Raw genomic sequence first — 23,854 nt, forward strand, 5'->3', positions numbered from 1 at the left:
GAACTGATTCCCTGTTGAAGATCCTTGCCACTTGTATGCTGAAAGCTTCTTTACAATCTTCAGTGTTAATGAGGGATGCTATTGACTTTTTAGCCCATTCTGGTACTCCTTGAGAGTAGGCTGGGTGACACCTTTAGTGACTTTGGCACTGCAACATATTCCATGTTAGAGTGCTTGCCACTTGCTAAGCAAAGCAATGTTGAAAAGCAATTCAGGAATGTTTATTTTACAATGTATGAGAAATAGCTTGCAATGATGCACAGAAATGTCCCTTCACCACCAATGGCATATGAAGTCAATGAAATCTCACTGTGGTACTCTGTACAAGTTCTAGATCCCTTCAGTAAAGGGGAATTTCCTCCGTAGTTTCAAAAGTGCGTTTTCATTTTTGACCACTTCAATAACTATGAGGGCATAAGCGCCCAGCTCAATCCAAATGTTGCAGAACCTGACCTGAGAATCGCAATGTACAATGCACCAGTATTGGCATGGAAAGCTATGTCAGTGGCCAGAGTTGACAAATTATGTACTGGCTGTTTTGGCGTTGCCTATCTGAAAGAAACAGGTTAGTATTAGATTCCTTACCTTAGAATATCCCCAGGCGTCAGACTGGATCTGGAAACTTTTGCGTAGCAGTACCCATGCGCGTCGGTAGGCGTCGTCTGCGGCTCCGCGTCCGTCGTCGGTGCCGGGATGATGTCGCCGGAGTACTTAGACGCCGCCCTCGCACGCTGACGTCAGTTCTTCTGTTTTCCGCGCCAGCAAGCGCCGATCCGGAAAAAGTGGTACCATTAGTCAATTTTTGACTAAACTTTCCGATCATTTTTGATCTATTTCGAAGTCTGTACGACTCCAACGGTGCCGGTAGGGATGCCCGGGTTCAAACCCTGCGCCGACTGGGACCGACTGATGTCGGTTACTGACCCCCATCGTCGGTGTCTTCATTGCCTAGGCCTCGACCACGGCGACAAGGCCTGCTCCGACAGTCGAGCCCTGATGTCTAAGGCTAGGCGGGAGCGGTCCCGCAAGTGGCTCGAGCTCCAGCAGTCGGTCCCCGCCGCTCGAGGTCCCGGTCAGCGAGGAGGTCAAGGGACCGGTCGCGGAGTCGGAACCACCATGACTCCGGGAGTCGTCCAAGGTCTTCAGGCTCGAGGTCCTCAGGTAAGCACAAGAAGTCGAAGAGATGTCATCGCTCTTCCGACTCCCCCCGACGCTCGCGCGAAGCGGGCGGGGGTTTGGGCAACACCGCCAGCATGGCTCCGCAGGAGTCGCGGCCTGCTTCATACCCGACGGTCCCTGGGCAGCACGCGACGCCGGAGGAGATCAAGGCCTTCATCACGGCCATGAGGTCGCTCTCTCCTCCGTCAGGCTCCGTGGCACCTTCGGGCTCTGCGGCCCCGACTGGGAGTCCTAACGGGTCAGGTGCTTCGGCCCGAAGATGTCGGGTGCTTCGGTTCCGCCTCAAAACCTTCCTAGTCTGAGCTTTCAGGCCCATGTGACGCCAGTGGGGGGCAGGGAACGCCATCACCACCTCCACTGGTGCACTGTTACATCGGCCAGGTGGGTGCTTCAAATCGTCCGAAGGGGCTACTCCCTCCCCTTCGAGGCGACCCCTCCAGCCATGCCACCGCAGTATCACCGCGTGTCAGGGGATCACTTGGCACTTCTCCGAGAGGAAGTTACGGCCCTCTTGGCCAAGGGGGCCATCGAGCGTGTTACTGGGCCAGAAGTAGGGTGTGCTTGTTACTCCCACTACTTTCTGGTACCCAAGAAGGGCAAAGGGGGCCTACGCCCTATCTTGGACCGGCGGAACGTCAACGGCTTCCTCCGGCAGGAGAAGTTCAAGATGCCGACACTAGCTCAGGTCCGAGCTGCCCTGGACCCAGGAGACTGGATGGTAGCGTTGGACTTGCAGGACGCTTATTTTCCTATCCCCGTCCTGCCGGACCACCGGCGTTACCTGCGGTTCACGGTAGGCCACGAGATCTTTCAGTTTACCTTGCTCCCCTTTGGCCTTACCAGTGCCCCACGGGTGTTCACGAAAGTGATGGCGGAGGTCGCAGCTCATCTGTGCAGGTTAGAGGTTTCAGTCTTCCCCTACCTTGACGACTGGTTGTTGAAGGCGGGCTCGCCCCAGACAGTCGTCCGCCACCTCCAGACTACGGCCGACCTCCTGCACCTGCTGGGGTTCTCCATCAATGTGCCGAAGTCACACCTGTGCCTCTCTCAGAAGCTCCTCTTCATCGGAGCGGTTCTAGACTCAGCGCAGTTTCTTGTTTATCCTCCCGAACAGCAGGTTCGGGATATTCAGGCTCTGATTCCTAACTTTCAGCCGTTATCCCGAGTCTCGGTCAGGTTGACGCGGCGGCTTCTGGGGCTGATGACCTCCTGCATCCTTCTGGTGCATCACGCCAGGTGGCGGATGCGGGCTCTGCAGTGGGACCTGAAGTTTCAGTGGGCCCAGCATCAGGGAAACTTGTCCGACCATGTCTTGATCTCGGAGGGCACTGCAAGACAGTTGCAGTGGTGGCTCATTGACCGCGATTGGGTCAGCAGCAGATCCCTCTCCCTACCCCAACCGGAGCACGTAGTTGTGACGGACGCGTCCCTCCAGGGCTGGGGGGGGGCCACATGGGAGAGGCAGAGATCAGAGGCCTCTGGTCTCCGGCGGAGTCCCGGCTCCATATCAACCTTCTGGAGCTCCGGGCGATCCGACTTGCACTGAAGGCATTCCTCCCCTCTGTCCGGTCGAGTGTAGTGCAAGTGTTCACGGACAACACCACCGCCATGTGGTACTGCAACAAACAGGGCGGAGTGGGGTCGTGGGCCCTATGCCAAGAGGCTCTGTGCCTCTGGCAGTGGCTGGAACATCAGGGCGTGACCCTGGTGGATCAACACCTGGCAGGTTCCCTGAACACCAGGGCGGACGAACTCAGCCGTCGGTGCATGATGGATCACAAATGGAGTCCGAACTCCGACGTGGCGCAAGGCCTCGGTCAGCAGTGGGGAGAGCCTTGGTTAGATATATTCGCCACAGAAGAGAATGCGCAATGTCATCAGTTCTGCGTGTTGGAATTTCCAAGGCGGCACTCGCTCGGAGACGCTTATCGTCGGGAGTGGAGCTGCGGTCTGTTGTACGCCTTTCCGCCTATACCACTTCTGCCCAGAGTGTTGAAGAAGATCAGGCGCGACCGGGCCCAAGTCATCCTTGTGGCTCCGGACTGGGCACGAAGATACTGGTATCCAGAGCTACTCATTATGTCTGTCGATCCCCCGATTCATCTGCCTCTTCAGGAGGACCTTCTGTCGCAGCAGCAGGGGACGGTCCTCCACCCGAACCTGTCCAATCTCCACCTCCATGCTTGGAGATTGAGCGGCGACAGTTGAGGCCATTTGACTTGCCTCCTGAAGTTTGTTCTGTGATTCTGGCAGCCAGGCGTCACCTCCACAAAGTCGGTATACGCCTGCAGGTGGAACAGATTTGTGGCATGGTGCACAGCAAAGGCTGTGGATCCTCTCTCTGCACCACTTTCTGAGGTTCTGCTCTTCCTTCTTTCTCTGGCCCAGCAATGCTCTGCTCTGGGCATTATCAAGGGCTACCTTTCTGCCCTTTCCACCTTCTTAAGGCAACCTGATCAGCCCTCTTTATTCAAGTCCCCGATTGTAAATAGGTTCTTGAAGGGCATCACTCATATGTTCCCCCCTGTTCCTTTCGTGATGTCCCAGTGGAACTTGAACCTGGTTCTAACTTTTCTGATGTGTGTTCCTTTTGAGCTGCTTCATAACTGTCCTCTCCGTCTTCTTACGCTTAAGACTGCTTTCCTGGTTGCCATCACCTCTGCCAGGAGAGTGAGTGAGCTTCAGGCTCTTTCCTCTAAACCTCCTTTCCTTTCTGTCCATCGGACAAAGTTGTGTTGCGGACAAGACCCTCTTTCCTGCCCAAGGTAGTCACAGCCTTCTACATCGGGCAGCCCATCACCTTGCCCACCTTCTTTCCGCCTCCGCATCCCTCGAAAGAGGAAGAGAGGCTCCACCGTCTGGACCCAAAACGTGTGCTCTCCTTCTATCTGGATCGCACTCGCCAGTTCCGGGTGGATGACCAACTCTTTGTTGGTTACTTGGGAGCTGAGAAAGGTCGGGCGGTGCACAAGTGGACCATCTCTTGTTGGGTCGTCTTGTGCATCAAGGTATGCTACTCCTTGGCTAAGAAGGAGCCTCCTGTTGGGCTGAGGGCCCATTCCACTCGGGCCACGGCAGCTACCACTGCCCTGGGCCGGGGAGTCCCCTTGCAGGACATCTGTCAGGCAGCTAAATGGGCCTCGCTGCACACGTTCGCAAGACACTACTGCCTGGACAGCCAAGTCCGGAGAGATGGCTTTTTCGGCGGTTCCGTTCTCCAGGACTTTCTGGTGTGATTATTGGTTCGTAGACCCACCACCGGGGTTGGTATTGCTGGGGTATCTATTCTAAGGTAAGGAATCTAATACTAACCTGTTTCTTTCAGATGCACAAGTTACTTACCTTCCGTAACAATATATCTGTAAGAAACAGTAGTTAGTATTAGATTGCTTACCGACCCACCCATCCTCCCCGTTCTGCGAACCGATATCTACGGTTAAGGTCATCCCCTTTCAGGGCCCTAGTTTCATGGCACCAGTGTTGGTTTTTATCATGGCTCTGCGTTTCTGGCGCGGAAAAGCTGTGTATAAGAACTGATGTCAGCACGCGAGGGCGGCGTCTAAGTACTCTGGCGACGTCATCCCGGCGCCCACGACGCCGACGACGAATGCAGAGCCGCAGACGACGCCTACCGACGCGCAAGGGTACTGCTATGCAAAAGTTTCTGGATCCAGTCTGACGCCTGGGGATATTCTAAGGTAAGGAATCTAATACTAACTACTGTTTCTTACAGATATATTGTTACCGAAGGTAAGTAACTTGTGCGTCTCAAGTGCCAATGTTGAGAGGGCCTTCGCACAGAAGTTTAAATGGGAAGGAAAGATTGAGTGCACATGACCAAAGACTCACTGAAGAAGTATTGTATGGTGTACTACAATAAGTTTAATTTGCAAAAATCTATTTGGACCTTATATACACTATACATACACTGTCTATATACCATGTTCTGTCAGTGCAGAAAGCAAGCAATAAAGAAAACAAAACGTTCCATAAACACCGGAAAAACACTTTTTCTTTTGTTTTTAGTGGCACGAAAATGTGTAACCACTGATAACAACTGTTTTTTAAGGTATTGAAATCACTGAATAAACCCCACCAGAATTTACCAAAAATAGAAACTGAAAACAGGAAAGCCTAAGTATATTCCACCTGTGGGTGTGATGAGTGGTACATTCCACCTATGGATGTTCTGAGTGGTATATTCCACCTATGAATGTGCTGAGTGGTATATTCTACCTATACTAAGAATGTCTCCACATTTTTCTTGTGCAGTTCCAGAAGAGTTCCTGTACCTACAAGAAGCAGAGCATCTCGTCTCCCAAGCAGAGTGGAGAGCGGAAGACCTAAGGTATGGATATAGGGAAGACATTATCTCCGTTGGGTCATCACAAAATTGTAATTGTAATAGTATTTTTTTTTTTGCAGAGTTTTATATAGCGCAAACTTGACCCGAACCGGGTATCAGAGTTCTTTACATAGCACCAGTTACACTTACGTTGCATGAGGACATATTCATTTTTTTTGTTAGGCACGGGGAGATAAAGTGATTTGCCCAGAATCACAGGAGGTTTAGCGACATTACAGAGACTGTAGGGGTTACTACACTTGACGGGGCAATGTAGCTCTTTTCGGCGAGTATCACTTTACTTCAGAACCCAAAAACATTAGTAGTAGATTAGTATGGGGAAATATGAGTTATTATTATTATTATTATGTTTCTTATATAGCGCCAGAATCTACCCCCGCAGGGGTATCTCCGCGCTTGCCTTGGGAACCCATCCTGGCTTTTCCCTGTGAGATAGCCCCTACGGGGCATCCCCAAGGTGAAAGCCAGGCATCCCGCCGCGGGGGGGGGGGGGCGTTGTGGAGATTAAGCAAGCTTAATGCCCAGAGTTGCAGAGTGTGAACCCATGATTAGGTCAGGCACCGAAGCGAGAATTATCGAGTCCATGGACATTTGAGCTCAAGACCCTGCCGCGTCGGGAATTGAACCCTGGTCCCGGGTCTGACCTCTGCTTCAGGGTCTGCCTGCTCTAACCAGTGAGCCACACTTCTCGTTACATTGAGAGGTGGTGGACATTTGGGCCTGTTAGTTGGATTAGTAGGATAAAGGAGGGATAGTAGAGGAAGAGTCTAGAAAATATTTATTTGGAGATCATAATAGTAAGATGAGTTTTGGAATGAGTAAAAGAAGAGATGGAGGAGGGGAGAATATAGAAAGGGATTGGGGACCTCATAGTAGTAAAATGAGGTTTGGAAAGAGTCAATGGAGGGATAAAAAAGGGAACAATTTAAAAAGGGTGGTTTGGGAGATCATAAACGTAAAATGAGTTTTTGGGTGATCCAAGGAGGGATTGGAGGGAGAAGTCTAGAAATGGGTATTTTGGAGATCATAGTAGTAGAATGAGGGTTTGGGTGAGTTGGAGAGCGGGGGTAGAGGATATACTGGGAGAGGTGTAGGGTGAGACAGAGTGGAGGTAGAGGATAAACCTAGAGAGGTGTAGGGTAAGACAGAGTGGAGGTAGAGTATATACCGAGAGAGGTGTAGGGTGAGACAGACTGGAGGTAGAGGCTATACCTAGAGAGGTGTAGCGTGAGACAGAGTGGAGGTAGAGGCTACACCGAGAGAGGTGTAGGGTGAGACAGACTGCAGGTAGAGGATATACCGAGAGAGGTATAGGGTGAGACAGAGTGGAGGTAGGGGATTTACTAAAAGAGGTGTGGGGTGAGACAGAGTGGAGGTAGATGATATACTGAGAGAGGTATAGGGTGAGACAGAGTGGTGGTAGAGGATATACCTAGAGAGGTGTAGGGTGAGACAGACTGGAGGTAGAGGATATACCTAGAGAGGTGTAGCGTGAGACAGAGTGGAGGTAGAGGCTATACCGAGAGAGGTGTAGGGTGAGACAGACTGCAGGTAGAGGATATACCTAGAGAGGTGTAGCGTGAGAAAGAGTGGAGGTAGAGGCTATACCGAGAGAGGTATAGGGTGAGACAGAGTGGCGGTAGAGGATATACCTAGAGAGGTGTAGCGTGAGACAGAGTGGAGGTAGAGGCTATACCGAGAGAGGTATAGGGTGAGACAGACTGGAGGTAGAGGATATACCTAGAGAGGTGTAGGGTAAAACAGAGTGGAGGTAGAGGATATACCTAGAGAGGTGTAGGGTGAGACAGACTGGAGGGAGAGGATATATTGACAGATGTATATGGTGAGACAGACTGGGGGTAGAGAATATACTGAGATAGGTGTGGGGCAAGACAGAATGGAGGAGAGGATATACTGAGATAGGTGTAGGGTGAGACAGAGTGGAGGTGGAGGATATACCTAGAAAGGTGTACGGTGAGACAGAGAGGAGGGAGAGGACATACTGAGAGAGCTGTGGGGCAAGACAAAGTGGAGGTAGAGTATATACCAGGAGAGGTATAGGGTGAGACAGACTGGAGGTAGAGTATATACTTAAGGAGGTGTATGGTGGGACAGACAGGAGGTAAAGGATATACTGAGAGAGGTGCGGGGCAAGACACAGTGGAGGTAGAGTACATACCAAGAGAGGTATAGGGTGAGACAGAGTGCAGGTAGAGGATATACCCAGAAAGGTGCAGGGTGAGACAGAGAGGAGGGAGAGGATATACTGAGAGATGTATAGGTGAGACAGAGTGATGGTAGAGGATATACTGAGATAGGTGTAGGGTGAGACAGAGTGGAGGTAGAGGATATACTGAGAGAGGTGTAGGTTGAGACAGAGTGGAGGTAGAGGATATAGCTAGAGTGGTGTAGGGTGAGAAAGAGTGGAGGGAGGGGATATACTGAGAGAGATGTATGGCAAGACAGAGTGGAGGTAGAGGATGTACCTAGAAAGGTGCAGGGTGAGACAGAGAAGAGGGAGAGGATATACTGAGAGAGGCGTAGGGTGAGACAGAGTGGTGGTAGAGGATATACTGAGAGAGGTGTAGGGTGAGACAGAGTGGTGGTAGAGGATATACTGAGAGAGGTGTAGGGTGAGAAAGAGTGGAGGTAGAGGATATGCATAGAAAGGTGTAGGGTGAGACAGAGTGATGGTAGAGGATATACTGAGAGAGGTGTAGAGTGAGACAGAGTGGAAGTAGGGGATATACTGAGACAGGTGTAGGGTGAACAGAGAGGAGGTAGAGGATATACTGAGAGAGGTGTAGGGTGAGACAGAGTGGAAGTAGAGGATATACTGAGAGAGGTGTAGGGTTAGACATAGTGGTGGTAGAGGATATACTGAGAGATGTATAGGGTGAGACAGAATGGAGGTAGAGGATATACTAAGACAGGTGTAGGGTGAGACAGAGTGGAGGTAGAGGATATACTGAGTGAGGTGTAAGGTGAGACAGAGTGGAGGTAAAGGATATACTGAGAGACGTGTAGGGTGAGACAGAGTGGAGGTAGAGGATTTACCTAGAAAGGTGTAGGGTGAGACAGAGTGGAGGTAGAAGGTACACCTAGAGTGGTGTAGGGTGAGACAGAGTTGTGGTAGAGGATATATTGGGAGATATATATATGGTGAGACAGAGTGGAGGTAGAGGATATATTGAGAGATGTATAGGGTGAGACAGAGTGAAGGTAGAGGATATACCTAGAGTGGTGTAGGATGAGACAGAGTGGAGGTACCAGATATACCTAGAGTGGTGCAGGGTGAGACAGAGTAGTGGTAGAGAATATATTGAGAGATGTATAGGGTGAGACAGAGTGGAGGCTGCTGATATACATAGAGATGTTTAGGGTGAAACAGAGTGGAGGTACAGGATATATTGAGAGATGTATAGAGTGAGACATAGTGGAGGTATAGGATATATTGAGAGATGTATAGGATGAGAGAGAGTGGAGTTAGAGGATATACTGAGAGATGTATAGGATGAGACAGAGTGGAGGCAGCGGATATACCTAAAGATGTTTAGGGTGAGAAAGAGTGGAGGTAGAGGATATATTGAGAGATATACATGGTGAGACATAGTGGAGGTAGAGGATATATTGAGAGATGTATAGAGTGAGACAGAGTGGAGGTATATGATATATTGAGAAATATATAGAGCGAGTCAGAGTGGAGGTAGACGATATATTGAGAGATGTATAGGGTGAGACAGAGTGGAAGTAGAGGATATACCTAGAGAGGTGTAGAGTGAGACAGAGTGGAGTATAGGATATATTGAGAGATGTATAGGGTGAGAGAGAGTGGAGTTATAGGATATATTGAGAGATGTATAGAATGAGACAGCGTGGAGGTATAGGATATATTGAGAGATGTATAGGGTGAGACAGAGTGGAGGTAGAGGATATATTGAGAGATGTATAGGGTGAGACAGAGTGGAGGTATAGGATATATTGAGAGATGTATAGGGTGAGACAGAGTGGAGGTAGAGGATATATTGAGAGATGTATAGGGTGAGACAGAGTGGAGGTATAGGATATATTGAGAGATTTGTAGGGTGAGTCAGAATGGAGGTAGAGGATATATTGAGAGGTGTATAGGGTGAGACAGAGTGGAGGTAGAGGATATATTGAGAGATGTATAGGGTGAGACAGAGTGGAGGTATAGGGTATATTGAGAGATGTATAGGGTGAGAGAGAGTGGAGTTAGAGGATATATTGAGAGATGTAGAGGATAAGACAGAGTGGAGGTAGAGGATATATTGAGAGATGTAGAGGATGAGACAGAGTGGAGGTAGAGGATATATCAATAGAGGTATAGGCTGAGACAGAGTGGAGGTAGAGGATATATTGAGAGATGTATAGGGTGAGACAGAGTGGAGGCAGGGGATTTACTAAAAGAGGTGTGGGGTGAGACAGAGTGGAGGTAGATGATATACCGAGAGAGGTATAGGGTGAGACAGAGTGGTGGTAGAGGATATACCTAGAGAGGTGTAGGGTGAGACAGACTGGAGGTAGAGGATATACCTAGAGAGGTGTAGCGTGAGACAGAGTGGAGGTAGAGGCTATACCGAGAGAGGTGTAGGGTGAGACAGACTGCAGGTAGAGGATATACCTAGAGAGGTGTAGCGTGAGACAGAGTGGAGGTAGAGGCTATACCGAGAGAGGTATAGGGTGAGACAGAGTGGTGGTAGAGGATATACCTAGAGAGGTGTAGCGTGAGACAGAGTGGAGGTAGAGGCTATACCGAGAGAGGTATAGGGTGAGACAGACTGGAGGTAGAGGATATACCTAGAGAGGTGTAGGGTGAGACAGACTGGAGGGAGAGGATATATTGAGAGATGTATATGGTGAGACAGACTGGGGGTAGAGGATATACTGAGATAGGTGTGGGGCAAGACAGAATGGAGGAGAGGATATGCTGAGATAGGTGTAGGGTGAGACAGAGTGGAGGTAGAGGATATACCTAGAAAGGTGTACGGTGAGACAGAGAGGAGGGAGAGGACATACTGAGAGAGCTGTGGGGCAAGACAAAGTGGAGGTAGAGTATATATAAGGAGAGGTATAGGGTGAGACAGACTGGAGGTAGAGTATATACTTAAGGAGGTGTATGTTGAGACAGACAGGAGGTAAAGGATATACTGAGAGAAACTCCTCTGAGGCGGAAAGCCGGAGGACGGTACTTTTTCGCTCTTTTAAAAAATTCACTTGTATTTTGTGCTGTAACTTTTAAATTTCACCTGCACTAAAAGCGCTGCCCTCACGCGCCAGCAGACCCTCTAAGGCACTCCTGAGACAGCGGCAATCAGCGCTGAGACAGGAATCACAAATTACCCGCCATCGCGGTTCGAAGGCGAGCCACGCCCCCTGCGAGGCCACGCCCACCAAGGATCTCATATAAACGCTGCTTGCAGCGCGACTAAACATCATTTGGAAACTCCTCTGAGGCGGAAAGCCGGAGGACGGTACTTTTTCGCTCTTTTAAAAAATTCACTTGTATTTTGTGCTGTAACTTTTAAATCTCACCTGCACTAAAAGCGCTGCCCTCACGCGCCAGCAGACCCTCTAAGGCACTCCTGAGACAGCGGCAATCAGCGCTGAGACAGGAATCACAAATTACCCGCCATCGCGGTTCGAAGGCGAGCCACGCCCCCTGCGAGGCCACGCCCACCACGGATCTCATATAAACGCTGCTTGCAGCGCGACTAAACATCATTTGGAAACTCCTCTGAGGCGGAAAGCCGGAGGACGGTACTTTTTCGCTCTTTTAAAAAATTCACTTGTATTTTGTGCTGTAACTTTTAAATTTCACCTGCACTAAAAGCGCTGCCCTCACGCGCCAGCAGACCCTCTAAGGCACTCCTGAGACAGCGGCAATCAGCGCTGAGACAGGAATCACAAATTACCCGCCATCGCGGTTCGAAGGCGAGCCACGCCCCCTGCGAGGCCACGCCCACAACATCGCCATAAATGTGTCGGCCACACAAGCGCAGCGGACGAGCGCAGCGGGAGCGCCGTTTGCGCGCCGAAGGCGCGCTTAAGGCAAGCTCGTCTGCGCTCGTCCGCGCCTCGGCAGCGCCTGGTGAGCCACTTGCGGCCCCGATATCCCCGTCCACCAGCAACACACCTCACTTGACGCGCGAGGCTCTACTCCTCCGTAGAGACTTCGCCCATAAAGGGCATTTGTCTTTCCAAGACACCGCCTATCCTCTGCACGATTTTGTGCGCAAAGGCTTAATCACAGCTGGCTTGCTGAACGTAAGGTCCCTGCCCAAACACGCCCACGAAATCGCCCTGCTCATAGATAATCATCATCTTGATGTTCTATTCCTCACGGAAACATGGACCCACTCCGACTGCAACATAGATCTGGACTGGGCCTGCCCACAAGACTTCAAGATCCTGCATCTCCCTCGACCTAAGGGGCGGGGCGGTGGTGTTGGTGCAATCTACAGAGCATCATGGTCAGTCAAAACCATTGACATGGACCCAGTGGTCGGGACCGAAATACTCGGCCTTTCCATGGATTGCCATCTTGGTGCTACTTTTACAGCGGTGATCTGTTACCGTCCGCCGGGAACGTTTAACGCTACTCAGCAGCAGTCGCTTCTCACCACCCTCACCAATATGGCTACCTCCCACAACAACCTGATTGTCCTGGGCGACTTTAACCTCTGGCCCAACGGCAGCCTCGACTCCGCCCTCAACAATCTCCTAGTGTCTTGCGAAGGAATGAAACTCTCCCAGCTAGTGGACAAACCCACACACATAGCAGGGCACCAGCTAGATTTAATCTTTTCCTCCCCACAGTTGGCTATTCTGAGCGACATTCTACCAATGTGCTGGACTGATCATGCTCTGATCAAATTTCACATAGTAGGTAGCAGATATGGCAAACCGGCTTTCCACGGTCATATACCTCCGTACAGAGACTGGAAGGCCCTAGACAAACTCAGACTGAATGGCCCAGTGTTTGAAGTAGAGGACAGTTTCTCTACTACACAATCGGTGGAGGCTAACTATCTATCCCTGTGTTCAAGGATTTCCAGCACTGCGGAACGCCTCGTCCCTTTGAAAAAGGGTAAACCCCAGAGACGAGCACCGGCCCCCTGGTTTGATGACTCCCTAAGAGTTCTCAAACTAGCTTGTAGGCATGCTGAGAGAAAATGGAGGCAGGGTTACTCTGACACTCATAAAACCATCTGGAAAACACACCTCCGGGAGTATAAAACTGCCATTGCCCTAAACAAGGCTAAACACTACTGCTCCATCATATCCAATGCCACAAACAGCTCAAAGAGTATTTTTCAAATACTCAAATATCTGACCAACCCGGACTGTGTTACCTCCACACAACCTCCCACCCAAGCCCTCTGCGACAATCTTGCAGTGTTCTTTATCAATAAAATAAACACCATTATTCAGAACCTGGAAACACCCCCCTCATCTGAAACTGCTGAATTGCCGAGACCAGACACCAGCCAGCGGAACTTGTCGCTCCCTGGCTCTGTCCCTCTGGCTAGAATGGAGGAATTCCCTCCGATCCCGGCTGTCGAGTTTGAAAGACTTGTGCTTGGTATCACATCGGGCTCCCCACTTGACCCCCTACCTCCAAAAATATGGAAAAACTTTGGTATGGAACTTTTCGACACCATGCGCCTAATTTGCAATCAGTCCCTGCAGAGTGGCTTTGTTCCCACCCCTTGGAAACAGGCACTAATCACTCCTCTTTTAAAGAAACCCTCCCTGAGCCCAGACTGTCTCTCCAATTACCGACCCATCTCCCTGCAGCCTTTTCCAGCGAAGGTCGCCGAGCGTTGGGTCAGTTCATGTCTGTCCACCCACCTGGAACAAAATAACCTTCTTGACGATTACCAGTTTGGTTTCCGTCCTGCCCACGGCACAGAAACAGCAGTTTTAACTGCCATGGAAGATCTTCGAATGCGTGCAGACAGGAACCAGCCAGTGGCACTGATACTGCTGGACCTGTCTGCCGCATTCGACACGGTCAACCATGCTAGGCTGCTGCAGAGACTTATGGAAGTGGGAGTGGAAGGCACTGCACTGCTTTGGTTTCACTCCTATCTTCGGGACAGAAGACAGGCTGTCTCTCTCCCCCCATTTCGGTCCGCCTTTGCAGCAGTTCCCCAGGGAGTCCCCCAGGGCTCCTCCATCAGCCCCATCCTCTTCAATGTGTATCTTATACCGCTAATTAAATTGATCCAATCATTTGGGGTCAAAACAGTTAACTACGCGGATGACACACAGCTTATTCTCTCGTGGGAAGGTGAAGATGCCATTCCGTTCTCAACTTTCCACGACTGCTTAAGAGAGACGGCCGGATGGCTACACAGTAACTCCCTCCAGTTCAACGCCGCGAAAACAGAGGTCCTGTTCTGCTCCGGCACTAAGATACCCCGTCAGTTCCCACATGAATTCTGGCCCCCGGAGTTCAGTGTCAAACCTCTACCAGTTCCTTCCGTGCGCAACCTGGGAGCCATGCTGAATAACAAATTAAGTATGGAAACCCAGGTGACAAAAACAGTGGGGATCTGCACTGCCCTGCTCCGATCACTGCGGAAAATCATGCCTCTTCTCCCGGCACAAGCCAGGGCGTCGATAGTCAGGTGTACAATACTCAGTCGCCTTGATTATTGCAACGCCCTGCTCCTGGAGTCTCCAGTCACGATGCTGGACCGACTTCAGCGAATTCAATCTGCCGCCGCCAAGCTGGCTCTTGGCTGGACGAGAAGGGCCTCAGCCACAGCTGCTCTGGCTGAGCTTCACTGGCTACCCCTAAAACAAAGAGTGGCATTCAAGTCCCTCTGCATTGTCTTTAAGGCTCTGCACGGACTTGGACCCAAACCTCTACAAGCCCTGTTCCAGTGGTACATACCTGCGAGAAACCTACGTTCTTCTTCTGCTTGTTTGGTAAAGGTACCCAGATTTAACAGAACTAGAACAGGGGGCAGATCGTTCAGTGTAGCCGCGGCCAAGCTATGGAACACCCTGCCCACTGACATACGTCAGATTCCACAGCTTCTTCCTTTCAGGAGACGCATTAAGACATGGCTCTTCCCCAAATAAACTGCCAGCCTGACTGTTCTTCCGGTCTACCGTTAACAGAGTATTTTTTCCAGCGCCAGGAAGCCTGCAAGGTGTCAGTTCGCGCTTTACAAATTCTCTAAATAAATAATAAAATAAGGTGCGGGGCAAGACACAGTGGAGGTAGAGTACATACCAAGAGAGGTATAGGGTGAGACAGAGTGCAGGTAGAGGATATACCCAGAAAGGTGTAGGGTGAGACAGAGAGGAGGGAGAGGATATACTGAGAGATGTATACGTGAGACAGAGTGGTGGTAGAGGATATACTGAGATAGGTGTAGGGTGAGACAGAGTGGAGGTAGAGGATATACTGAGAGAGGTGTAGGTTGAGACAGAGTGGAGGTAGAGGATATAGCTAGAGTGGTGTAGGGTGAGAAAGAGTGGAGGGAGGGGATATACTGAGAGAGATGTATGGCAAGACAGAGTGGAGGTAGAGGATGTACCTAGAAAGGTGCAGGGTGAGACAGAGAAGAGGGAGAGGATATACTGAGAGAGGTGTAGGGTGAGACAGAGTGGTGGTAGAGGATATACTGAGAGAGGTGTAGGGTGAGACAGAGTGGTGGTAGAGGATATACTGAGAGAGGTGTAGGGTGAGAAAGAGTGGAGGTAGAGGATATGCATAGAAAGGTGTAGGGTGAGACAGAGTGATGGTAGAGGATATACTGAGAGAGGTGCAGAGTGAGACAGAGTGGAAGTAGGGGATATACTGAGACAGGTGTAGGGTGAACAGAGAGGAGGTAGAGGATATACTGAGAGAGGTGTAGGGTGAGACAGAGTGGAAGTAGAGGATATACTGAGAGAGGTGTAGGGTGAGACATAGTGGTGGTAGAGGATATACTGAGAGATGTATAGGGTGAGACAGAATGGAGGTAGAGGATATACTGAGACAGGTGTAGGGTGAGACAGAGTGGAGGTAGAGGATATACTGAGAGAGGTGTAAGGTGAGACAGAGTGGAGGTAAAGGATATACTGAGAGACGTGTAGGGTGAGACAGAGTGGAGGTAGAGGATTTACCTAGAAAGGTGTAGGGTGAGATAGAGTGGAGGTAGAAGGTACACCTAGAGTGGTGTAGGGTGAGACAGAGTTGTGATAGAGGATATATTGGGAGATTTATATATGGCGAGACAGAGTGGAGGTAGAGGATATATTGAGAGATGTATAGGGTGAGACAGAGTGAAGGTAGAGGATATACCTAGAGTGGTGTAGGATGAGACAGAGTGTAGGTACCAGATATACCTAGAGTGGTGCAGGGTGAGACAGAGTAGTGGTAGAGAATATATTGAGAGATGTATAGGGTGAGACAGAGTGGAGGCAGCTGATATACATAGAGATGTTTAGGGTGAAACAGAGTGGAGGTACAGGATATATTGAGGGATGTATAGAGTGAGACATAGTGGAGGTATAGGATATATTGAGAAATGTATAGGATGAGAGAGAGTGGAGTTAGAGGATATACTGAGAGATGTATAGGATGAGACAGAGTGGAGGCAGCGGATATACCTAAAGATGTTTAGGGTGAGAAAGAGTGGAGGTAGAGGATATATTGAGAGATATACATGGTGAGACATAGTGGAGGTAGAGGATATATTGAGAGATGTATAGAGTGAGACAGAGTGGAGGTATATGATATATTGAGAGATGTATAGGGCGAGTCAGAGTGGAGGTAGAGGATATATTGAGAGATGTATAGAGTGAGACAGAGTGGAAGTAGAGGATATACCTAGAGAGGTGTAGAGTGAGACAGAGTGGAGTATAGGATATATTGAGAGATGTATAGGGTGAGCGAGAGTGGAGTTATAGGATATATTGAGAGATGTATAGAATGAGAAAGCGTGGAGGTATAGGATATATTGAGAGATGTATAGGGTGAGACAGAGTGGAGGTAGAGGATATATTGAGAGATGTATAGGGTGAGACAGAGTGGAGGTATAGGATATATTGAGAGATGTATAGGGTGAGACAGAGTGGAGGTAGAGGATATATTGAGAGATGTATAGGGTGAGACAGAGTGGAGGTATAGGGTATATTGAGAGATGTATAGGGTGAGAGAGAGTGGAGGTAGAGGATATATTGAGAGATGTAGAATATGAGACAGAGTGGAGGTAGAGGATATATCAATAGAGGTATAGGCTGGGACAGAGTGGAGGTAGAGGATATATTGAGAGATGTATAGGGTGAGACAGAGTGGAGGTAGAGGATATATTGAGAGATGTATAGGGTGAGACAGAGTGAGGTATAGGATATATTGAGAGATGTGTAGTGTGAGTCAGAATGAAGGTAGAGGATATATTGAGAGATGTAGAGGGTGAGACAGAGTGGAGTTAGAGGATATATGGAGAGATGTAGGGGATAAGACAGAGTGGAGGTAGAGGATATATTGAGAAAGGTGTAAGGTGAGACAGAGTGGAGGTAAAGGATATACTGAGAGACGTGTAGGGTGAGACAGAGTGGACGTAGAGGATATACTGAGAGAGGTGTAGGGTGAGACAGGGTGGAGGTAGAGGATATACCTCGAAAGGTATAGGGTGAGACAGAGTGGAGGTAAAGGATATACCTAGAAAGGTGTAGGGTGAGACAGAGTGGCGGTAGAAGGTACACCTAGAGTGGTGTAGTGTGAGACAGAGTTGTGGTAGAGGAGATATTGGGAGATATATATATATGGTGAGTCAGAGTGGAGGTAGAGGATATATTGAGAGATGTATAGGGTGAGACAGAGTGGAGGTAGAGGATATACCTAGAGTGGTGTAGGGTGAGACAGAGTGTAGTGTAGTTCCTATATTCCCAATAGGCTCTGCGCATTGGAATAATATAAACAGCAGTGTAGACGTAGGACTGAGGTCGACTAGGTCTCTACTGACTATATTAGACTTAATTAGTTTCGCCAGCTAGCTCAGAGGTCACTAGAAACTTTCTTGAATGTTCAGGAAAGAGTTAACTCTCCGGATTAGACAAGAAGGGATTAGCTTCTGACAACCATACAAACATGACAACTTTGCTCCCTCAGAATAGAGTGTATCTCTAGAGTAGTGTGAAAACAATAGGCAGCTATTTCACTCAGTCAATCGTGCATACTTAGTTTCTCCAGAGTGCAGAGAAATAGAGAGACGGGCGTTTTTCAATAAAAGGTGTTATTTTATTAAGCAGTCTTCTTTCTCATGCAAGAGAAATGAATTGCCACAATTGCAATACTTATTATGAAGTAAAGTGCGTACAGTAAAAGTAGTATTATGAAATAATACTGTAAAAGCATAGATATGGTTTCTTAGCCATTTGATACTTTAAAATAGATAAAATATATATACATACATAAAACCATTGACTAACGTACTCAACTGGTGCTTCTAACTATGCCTACCCCGATGTACCTGACCTAAGCCTAATACTTGGGAAGGAGTAAGTAAGTAGCAGTTTAAGTTAAGTTGGTTAAGATTGTTTTTTGCCAAGGATCTGAATCAAGAATTCTCTTAAGGGTTTAGTCAGCTCCGTACCTTGGTAATAGAATGTGGGAGGTCTGGTATCTCTTTCATCAGGACTCGATCTCCCAGCAACCCGCAAGGGTGACTCGGGAACACTGGAGCTGGATTTTCTCGGCGTGAGAAAAAGTAGCTTCTCCAGCGCGTCAAAGGGGACAGGCGGCTTCCGTGGGCTCTCACTTCAGCTGGGCTCTCGGGCAAGTAGATAGCCACTCTGCTCCAAACCACTGTGTGTTTGCTTAAGGCAACTGTTGGTATTTTATACCTGAAAGGTGCCGGGTTTGACGTAAGGTTGGACATAAGACGTCACTAAGAACTAACAGTTCTTTCTGGACTCCAGGAGTTCTTGTTCAAATCAAAACAAAAGCAGGAGGGGGAATTTCCCGGGCTGCTGGAGGCTTGGTTTGTTTAAAGAACGCGTTGTGCTTTCTAGGAGTCGATGGGAGTAGCTGTGCTGTGCTTTGGACTGCATGGGCTATTACTGAATACGGATATGATTCTTATGCCTTTATAAGGATATTATTAATTATAACCGCACAAGGGCATGAATCGGGAATATCCAATTAGGGTCCTAGATAGAAATACAACACCCACTCCACGGATTAATATCCATCATTACTAAAAAACTAAGCAATACTAAACATATAACAATGCCTGTGTGTTTTCCAACCCACCCCAAAATACATATTTCGCATTTGAAATGGTATATGGTAAATACACGAAAAATGAGTATTGGTACTGTACGCTTTTCAAGCAGTGTCATCATTCATTTAAATGCATACATATATCAGATGAATGATTTGCGAAAACTACACATGAAATGGCTCTGAATACAGAAAAGAAGGTCGAGACAATTCTATCACATATTTATACAAAATGCTGTATATGTGCTAGAGGCTGATGTAAAATATTGTCTCTAGTATCTTAAAAATAGAATCTCTGTTCTCTAAGAATAGTTCTACGTTAAGCAGAGTATCATGTGTAAAAAAAAAGGTAAATATTTGGGAAATGGAAAAAAATTTCGCTTTCAAGGGAAAAAAATAGTTCCAAATGTTTTCAGTAGCTTTGTTTATCAAAACTGAAGGCCGAATTCAGAGTTCAGGGAATGCTGTGTGATCCTTGTTTTTTAAAAGTTGTTCTCGTTGACTGGAGAGAACATCACATCAGACAGACTCGCAAAAAAGTGGTCTACAACATCAGGTGAAAGTTCGACCAAGTTCGAAAATGCTGCAACTGTGCAGTTTGGAGCGTGATTACTATCATCGATGTTTGGATCAGCAATGCTCACAGAAGGTTGTACCTATTTGGTGCTGCTTTCCTCTCGTACCTCACCGCCACCTACTCGTAGTGGTGAAGTCTCAACGAATGCTGTCATCAGAATAGGTATTCATCAAAACAACAAGTGGTCCTGAGCATACGAGAATAAGGAAAACAATTGATATATATAGATCACAATGGAGCTCTATATAGTTCAAGATTCCTTGACCAGCCGGCCAAGGAATATTTATTGGTTCAATAAGTTTGTGATCTCAAAAATACATCAAATAACCCAAGGGATAAGGGTTAAATTAGGGCACAGTCCTGTGCCTTGCAAGGAGGAAAAAGGTAGGAAAGTAAAGGTAAGTGAAGAAAATTTATCAGGCAAACAGTGTGAGCTTGCAGGTCACTGGTATGAGTTATACATTAGCAGTGTATCCTGGAGTCATTCATACAGCCAATAGTATCAGGGAAGTACATGTATGAACTACTCAAAGGTCGACGTTTCGATCCCCAGCTCGGGTATCTCGGGATCATCATCAGGACAAGAAAAATGAACTTTATAGAGCTCCATTGTGATCTATATATATCAATTGTTTTCCTTATTCTCGTATGCTCAGGACCACTTGTTGTTTTGATGAATACTTGCTACCCATGGTCCCGAGCGATTTAATGGGTTCCCCTTGTCCCTTCTTGATGAGTCATCAGAATAGGTAGCCGCTGGGGACAACACGATGCATGAGTCATTACAGGACCTAGCAAAGTATCGATATCCTTGCTGATGGTAGTGTAAGACAGACGACCAACACGCATTCTTCTCCGCATAGCAGACATCGAAGCACAGGTAAGATGCAATCCTGCCAGATTGGTCTGAATGAAAGAAACCAGGTTGTACTTAGATCTCTTAGCCGGGCCAATCCGAAGACCTTAGTGATACGGTCTCGGTATCGTATTGCTAGGATCGTTTCTTCCATCGTTGCTAGAGTCTTGTCTGTGGATTGGCTTGCCATATCGGAGCTGAAGGAAGAAAAATAAAATTCCTGCCACGAGTCCCAGGATTAAGGGTAGGCCGCCAAAGACAGAATGGACAAAATTGTGGAGGATGCCCAGAACTGTTTCAAAGGGTGCTAACAGTCCCGAAAAAATTGTCTTAAATACATGTGCAATGCCACTGGTATCAGACATGTTTAAGATTTGGCTTAACATTTCTACGAAATGCACGGGGCAATTTGTCGATAAAAGGGTATATATCTCTGCTGCTGTCCTTGCAACTTGCAGATCATACGTTTCTTTTGGATGACGTTAGAGGCACAGTTGTCTGTAAAAGAATAGACTTCATTCTGCTTAAAGTATCAATTTGAATAGAAGAGACATTCAACGAAGGCCATAACGCAGCCCCCATATCTGGATTGCTGTGTGGATACAATACTTGCATACAGCAAACGACCCTGGAAGTTACGGCCACGAGATAAGCTTTCCCTGGCACCATCCCACAACAGCTGTGGTCACTTATTAAAATGTAACTCCCGTTACTAAGTTGTCTGAAAAATGGCTCTATCTGTTTTACAGGCGTGCCATGCAGGTGACATGAAAGGTTATTTGAAGACCCTTCGCAGGCTCCATGCAAGTTAATACCTTGACACAGAAGTGTACCGCTTAGTGATTTTCTACATTTGTTACCACTAAGGAATACATCCTTTTTCCCTTCACTATAACATCTGTGTGTATAAGGTAAACCCCATGTTGATTTGATGTATTCTTTACCCAACCTTTCATACTGGCCTGCAGGTACATACTCTTGGCAGTATTTAAACTGGAAAGTTGTTATCGGAATTGAAATTGTTCCGTGTATTATCCATTCAATGACAGGTCTCTCTGACATTGTCAATGGTAATCTCTCAAGTTTTTCAATGCTCAGAATCGCATAATTTGCTCCTTTTTGTGCCAAACTGATTTGTTTATCAGTAAGGTTAAAGATACCAAATAATGACGTTGTGTTGATTAAACGCCATGATACGTAGCCTGAACGCAGATTTTGCAACGTCCAACCAAGCTGTACAATAGAACGTAATTGAGACTGACCATGTTGTAACATTAGTAAGTCCTGCTCTATTATATCAATAGCAGATGATACAATGCTGTCCAATGAATATATTCTGGAGGACAGATTTGTTAACCCATTGTCCACCACAGAAAGTGATTTTTCCAAGAAAATACGATCAATTTCTCGTATTTTTTCTGCTGTTTCAGTTTGCATTACTTTCCAAGCTTCGTTGTACACCGCGTATATACCGGCCGCTATGAAACATTTTTGACGCTGTTTGCTTGGTCCCAATATGAAATCACGCAAGTCAGCACCGTCTTTAAGTAAAGTCAAGTGTTGCTTAATTTCAGCCAGTGTGGATTTCTGTAGCCACTCAAGGCATAGTTTCCCTACACTGTATGTTGTAACTATCCCTGGATGTTGTCTCTGGGAGTATCTTGGGTCTGGCTTGGTCATTTTGAACCCCTGTGTTTTGTTCAGGAATCTATCTTGACAGTTATTTGTGTCTGTTGGCCAGTTCAACCACTTTTTCCAATCAGGATGTGTTCTGTTTTGGTGAAAAATATGGGATATGTCTATCTCCATATCTGTAGTGCTATCACTATCAGTTATGGGTTTCGGAATAGACGGTGTATTTAAGTCTTTTATCTTAGCTAAGCCAAGACAAGCAGTTTGTTGAATTGTGTCATTCAAAAATATCATTTGTACTGGGATCATGCAGGCCCTAAATAATGCTTCTAGGCCTTGTACTTGCCATTCTTTGGTACCCCAGATCGTTTTTGTTTCAATGTTGTTGTTTTTCCAAAATTCGAAACCAAATGTAGATATTTTGTCATAAAATTTTTCAGAATAAATCAATTTAGTATTTGTCAACATTGTTTTCATTCCTGTCCTAGTTAACATTTTAAAATAAAACATTTTTTGATCACTGTTGTTAAGCCCTGAGAAGTACTGGAATTTATCATAAAATGTTTTCGAGCTGCCTTTTGGCGGTGTTGGACAGTGTTCCCATTGGTTATAAGATAAAACATTTCTAGGCTGTGCAGTTTTATGCAAATAGTGATCACCAAAGTGGTTATAACAGTATAACTCTTCATAATTCGATGAACCCTGTAAGTAATCATGTTCAGTAAATTTGGCTGACATTACTAAATCTGACATCATATTATTAATGTTTTCAAAGTCCCAATCATCAGAGAAAGTACTTGGTGTCACAAAGTCACTTAATGAAACCTTGAACTGATGTGGATATTTCAAGAGTTCAACCGGGCCAAAAATGTCATAATCAGTTCTGTCCCATGCTACCCCACAGGGTATTGGATTGGCTGAGATGTTTACTGATGACAGTTCTCTTTTCTCGACGTGGGAGGATGTGTGAGGATTTAGGACCAAGTTTATGTTCTGTCTTGCTGTGTCCATTGTACTATATTTTCCATCAATGAATTTTCCCAAACATAGAAACATGATGAGCCAAAGCAGGAGAGTAAGTACACCTAACACAATCCAAAATTCAATCCATGGTGAAATCAGATATGTTTCTTTTAGTTGGAGAGAAAGTTCAATTATTTTGTCTTTGAAAGTTTTTGTTGCCGGCGTTTCTTCATGCTCACTTGGATCTTCTGAAAAGTTGTCGAAGTTGATGAAGTAACCAGATGCAGTTCTGTCAATTGTTGGAATCATTTCCAGATTTTCATTTGCTTTTGCATTTTTCTTTATTTCATTCGAATAGTCAGAGGCTACATCATTGTAGATTGGTGTTTCTTGACGAACTGTTGCAATTTGGGTTTCAAGAGGCACAAGTTCCATGGCAATATTGCAAAGTCCTTTTTTATTCACTGCAAGTTTATCAAATGTGATTAGTCTCTCAGTATGAGCCTCTTGGATTGTAGCAAATTTCGGTATTCTGCTATTTCTTGGGAGTCCACTGGGCCTACTACTTATTATTGGCCACATGATTGTGGTTTTACCACGTTGATGGATACAACTCGGTTCTCCTTTTTACCAGTAAGGGGCGGTAGTACAACTGATCTCGTTCCGCTGATGGCTAAGACAGGTACAGCTTTTCTGTAAGAAGGCCCAAATTCCTTCTTCACCGCGATCTTCTCTCTGACCAGATCCCCAATCTTTGGAATCCAGACAGGCCTTGCTGGGACTGGTGGTTTTTCTTCAGTGGTTGTCGGCTGTTGTTTCAACTTTATGTTACTCAGGCTTTTTCTTGTTTCATTTAAATCCTGTAAAACAGCCAAACGGTCTTTGATATCAAAGGATTTTTCTTTTACCACTGAAGTGTGACAGTTAAGATCCTGAATGTGCATTCTAGTACCGAACAATAGTTCGTATGGAGTGAGACCTTTTAGAGAATTTCTTGGCAGATTATTAAGACTACGTTGGACACTTGTTAAA

The 23,854-nt window shown here is 47.0% G+C and overlaps 2 protein-coding genes across 2 annotated transcripts in view; both read left to right on the forward strand.

The window, feature by feature from the left end:
- The window catches only part of LOC147709890 (uncharacterized), a 259,661-nt gene that overhangs the window by 22,857 nt on the left and 212,950 nt on the right, over positions 1-23,854 (forward strand). The window contains exon 2 of the mRNA XM_086928330.1: positions 5,452-5,527. Coding sequence (XP_086784456.1) covers positions 5,452-5,527 — 76 coding nt within the window. The remainder of the gene's footprint in view (positions 1-5,451; positions 5,528-23,854) is intronic.
- The window catches only part of LOC147709891 (uncharacterized), a 493,797-nt gene continuing 475,395 nt past the window's right edge, over positions 5,453-23,854 (forward strand). Inside the window, exon 1 of the mRNA XM_086928334.1 lies at positions 5,453-5,527. The gene's annotated coding sequence lies outside the window, so the exon portion shown is untranslated. The remainder of the gene's footprint in view (positions 5,528-23,854) is intronic.

Source organism: Lissotriton vulgaris, chromosome 6 (genome assembly GCF_964263255.1).
Source record: "Lissotriton vulgaris chromosome 6, aLisVul1.2, whole genome shotgun sequence".
NCBI classification, from domain to species: domain Eukaryota; kingdom Metazoa; phylum Chordata; class Amphibia; order Caudata; family Salamandridae; genus Lissotriton; species Lissotriton vulgaris.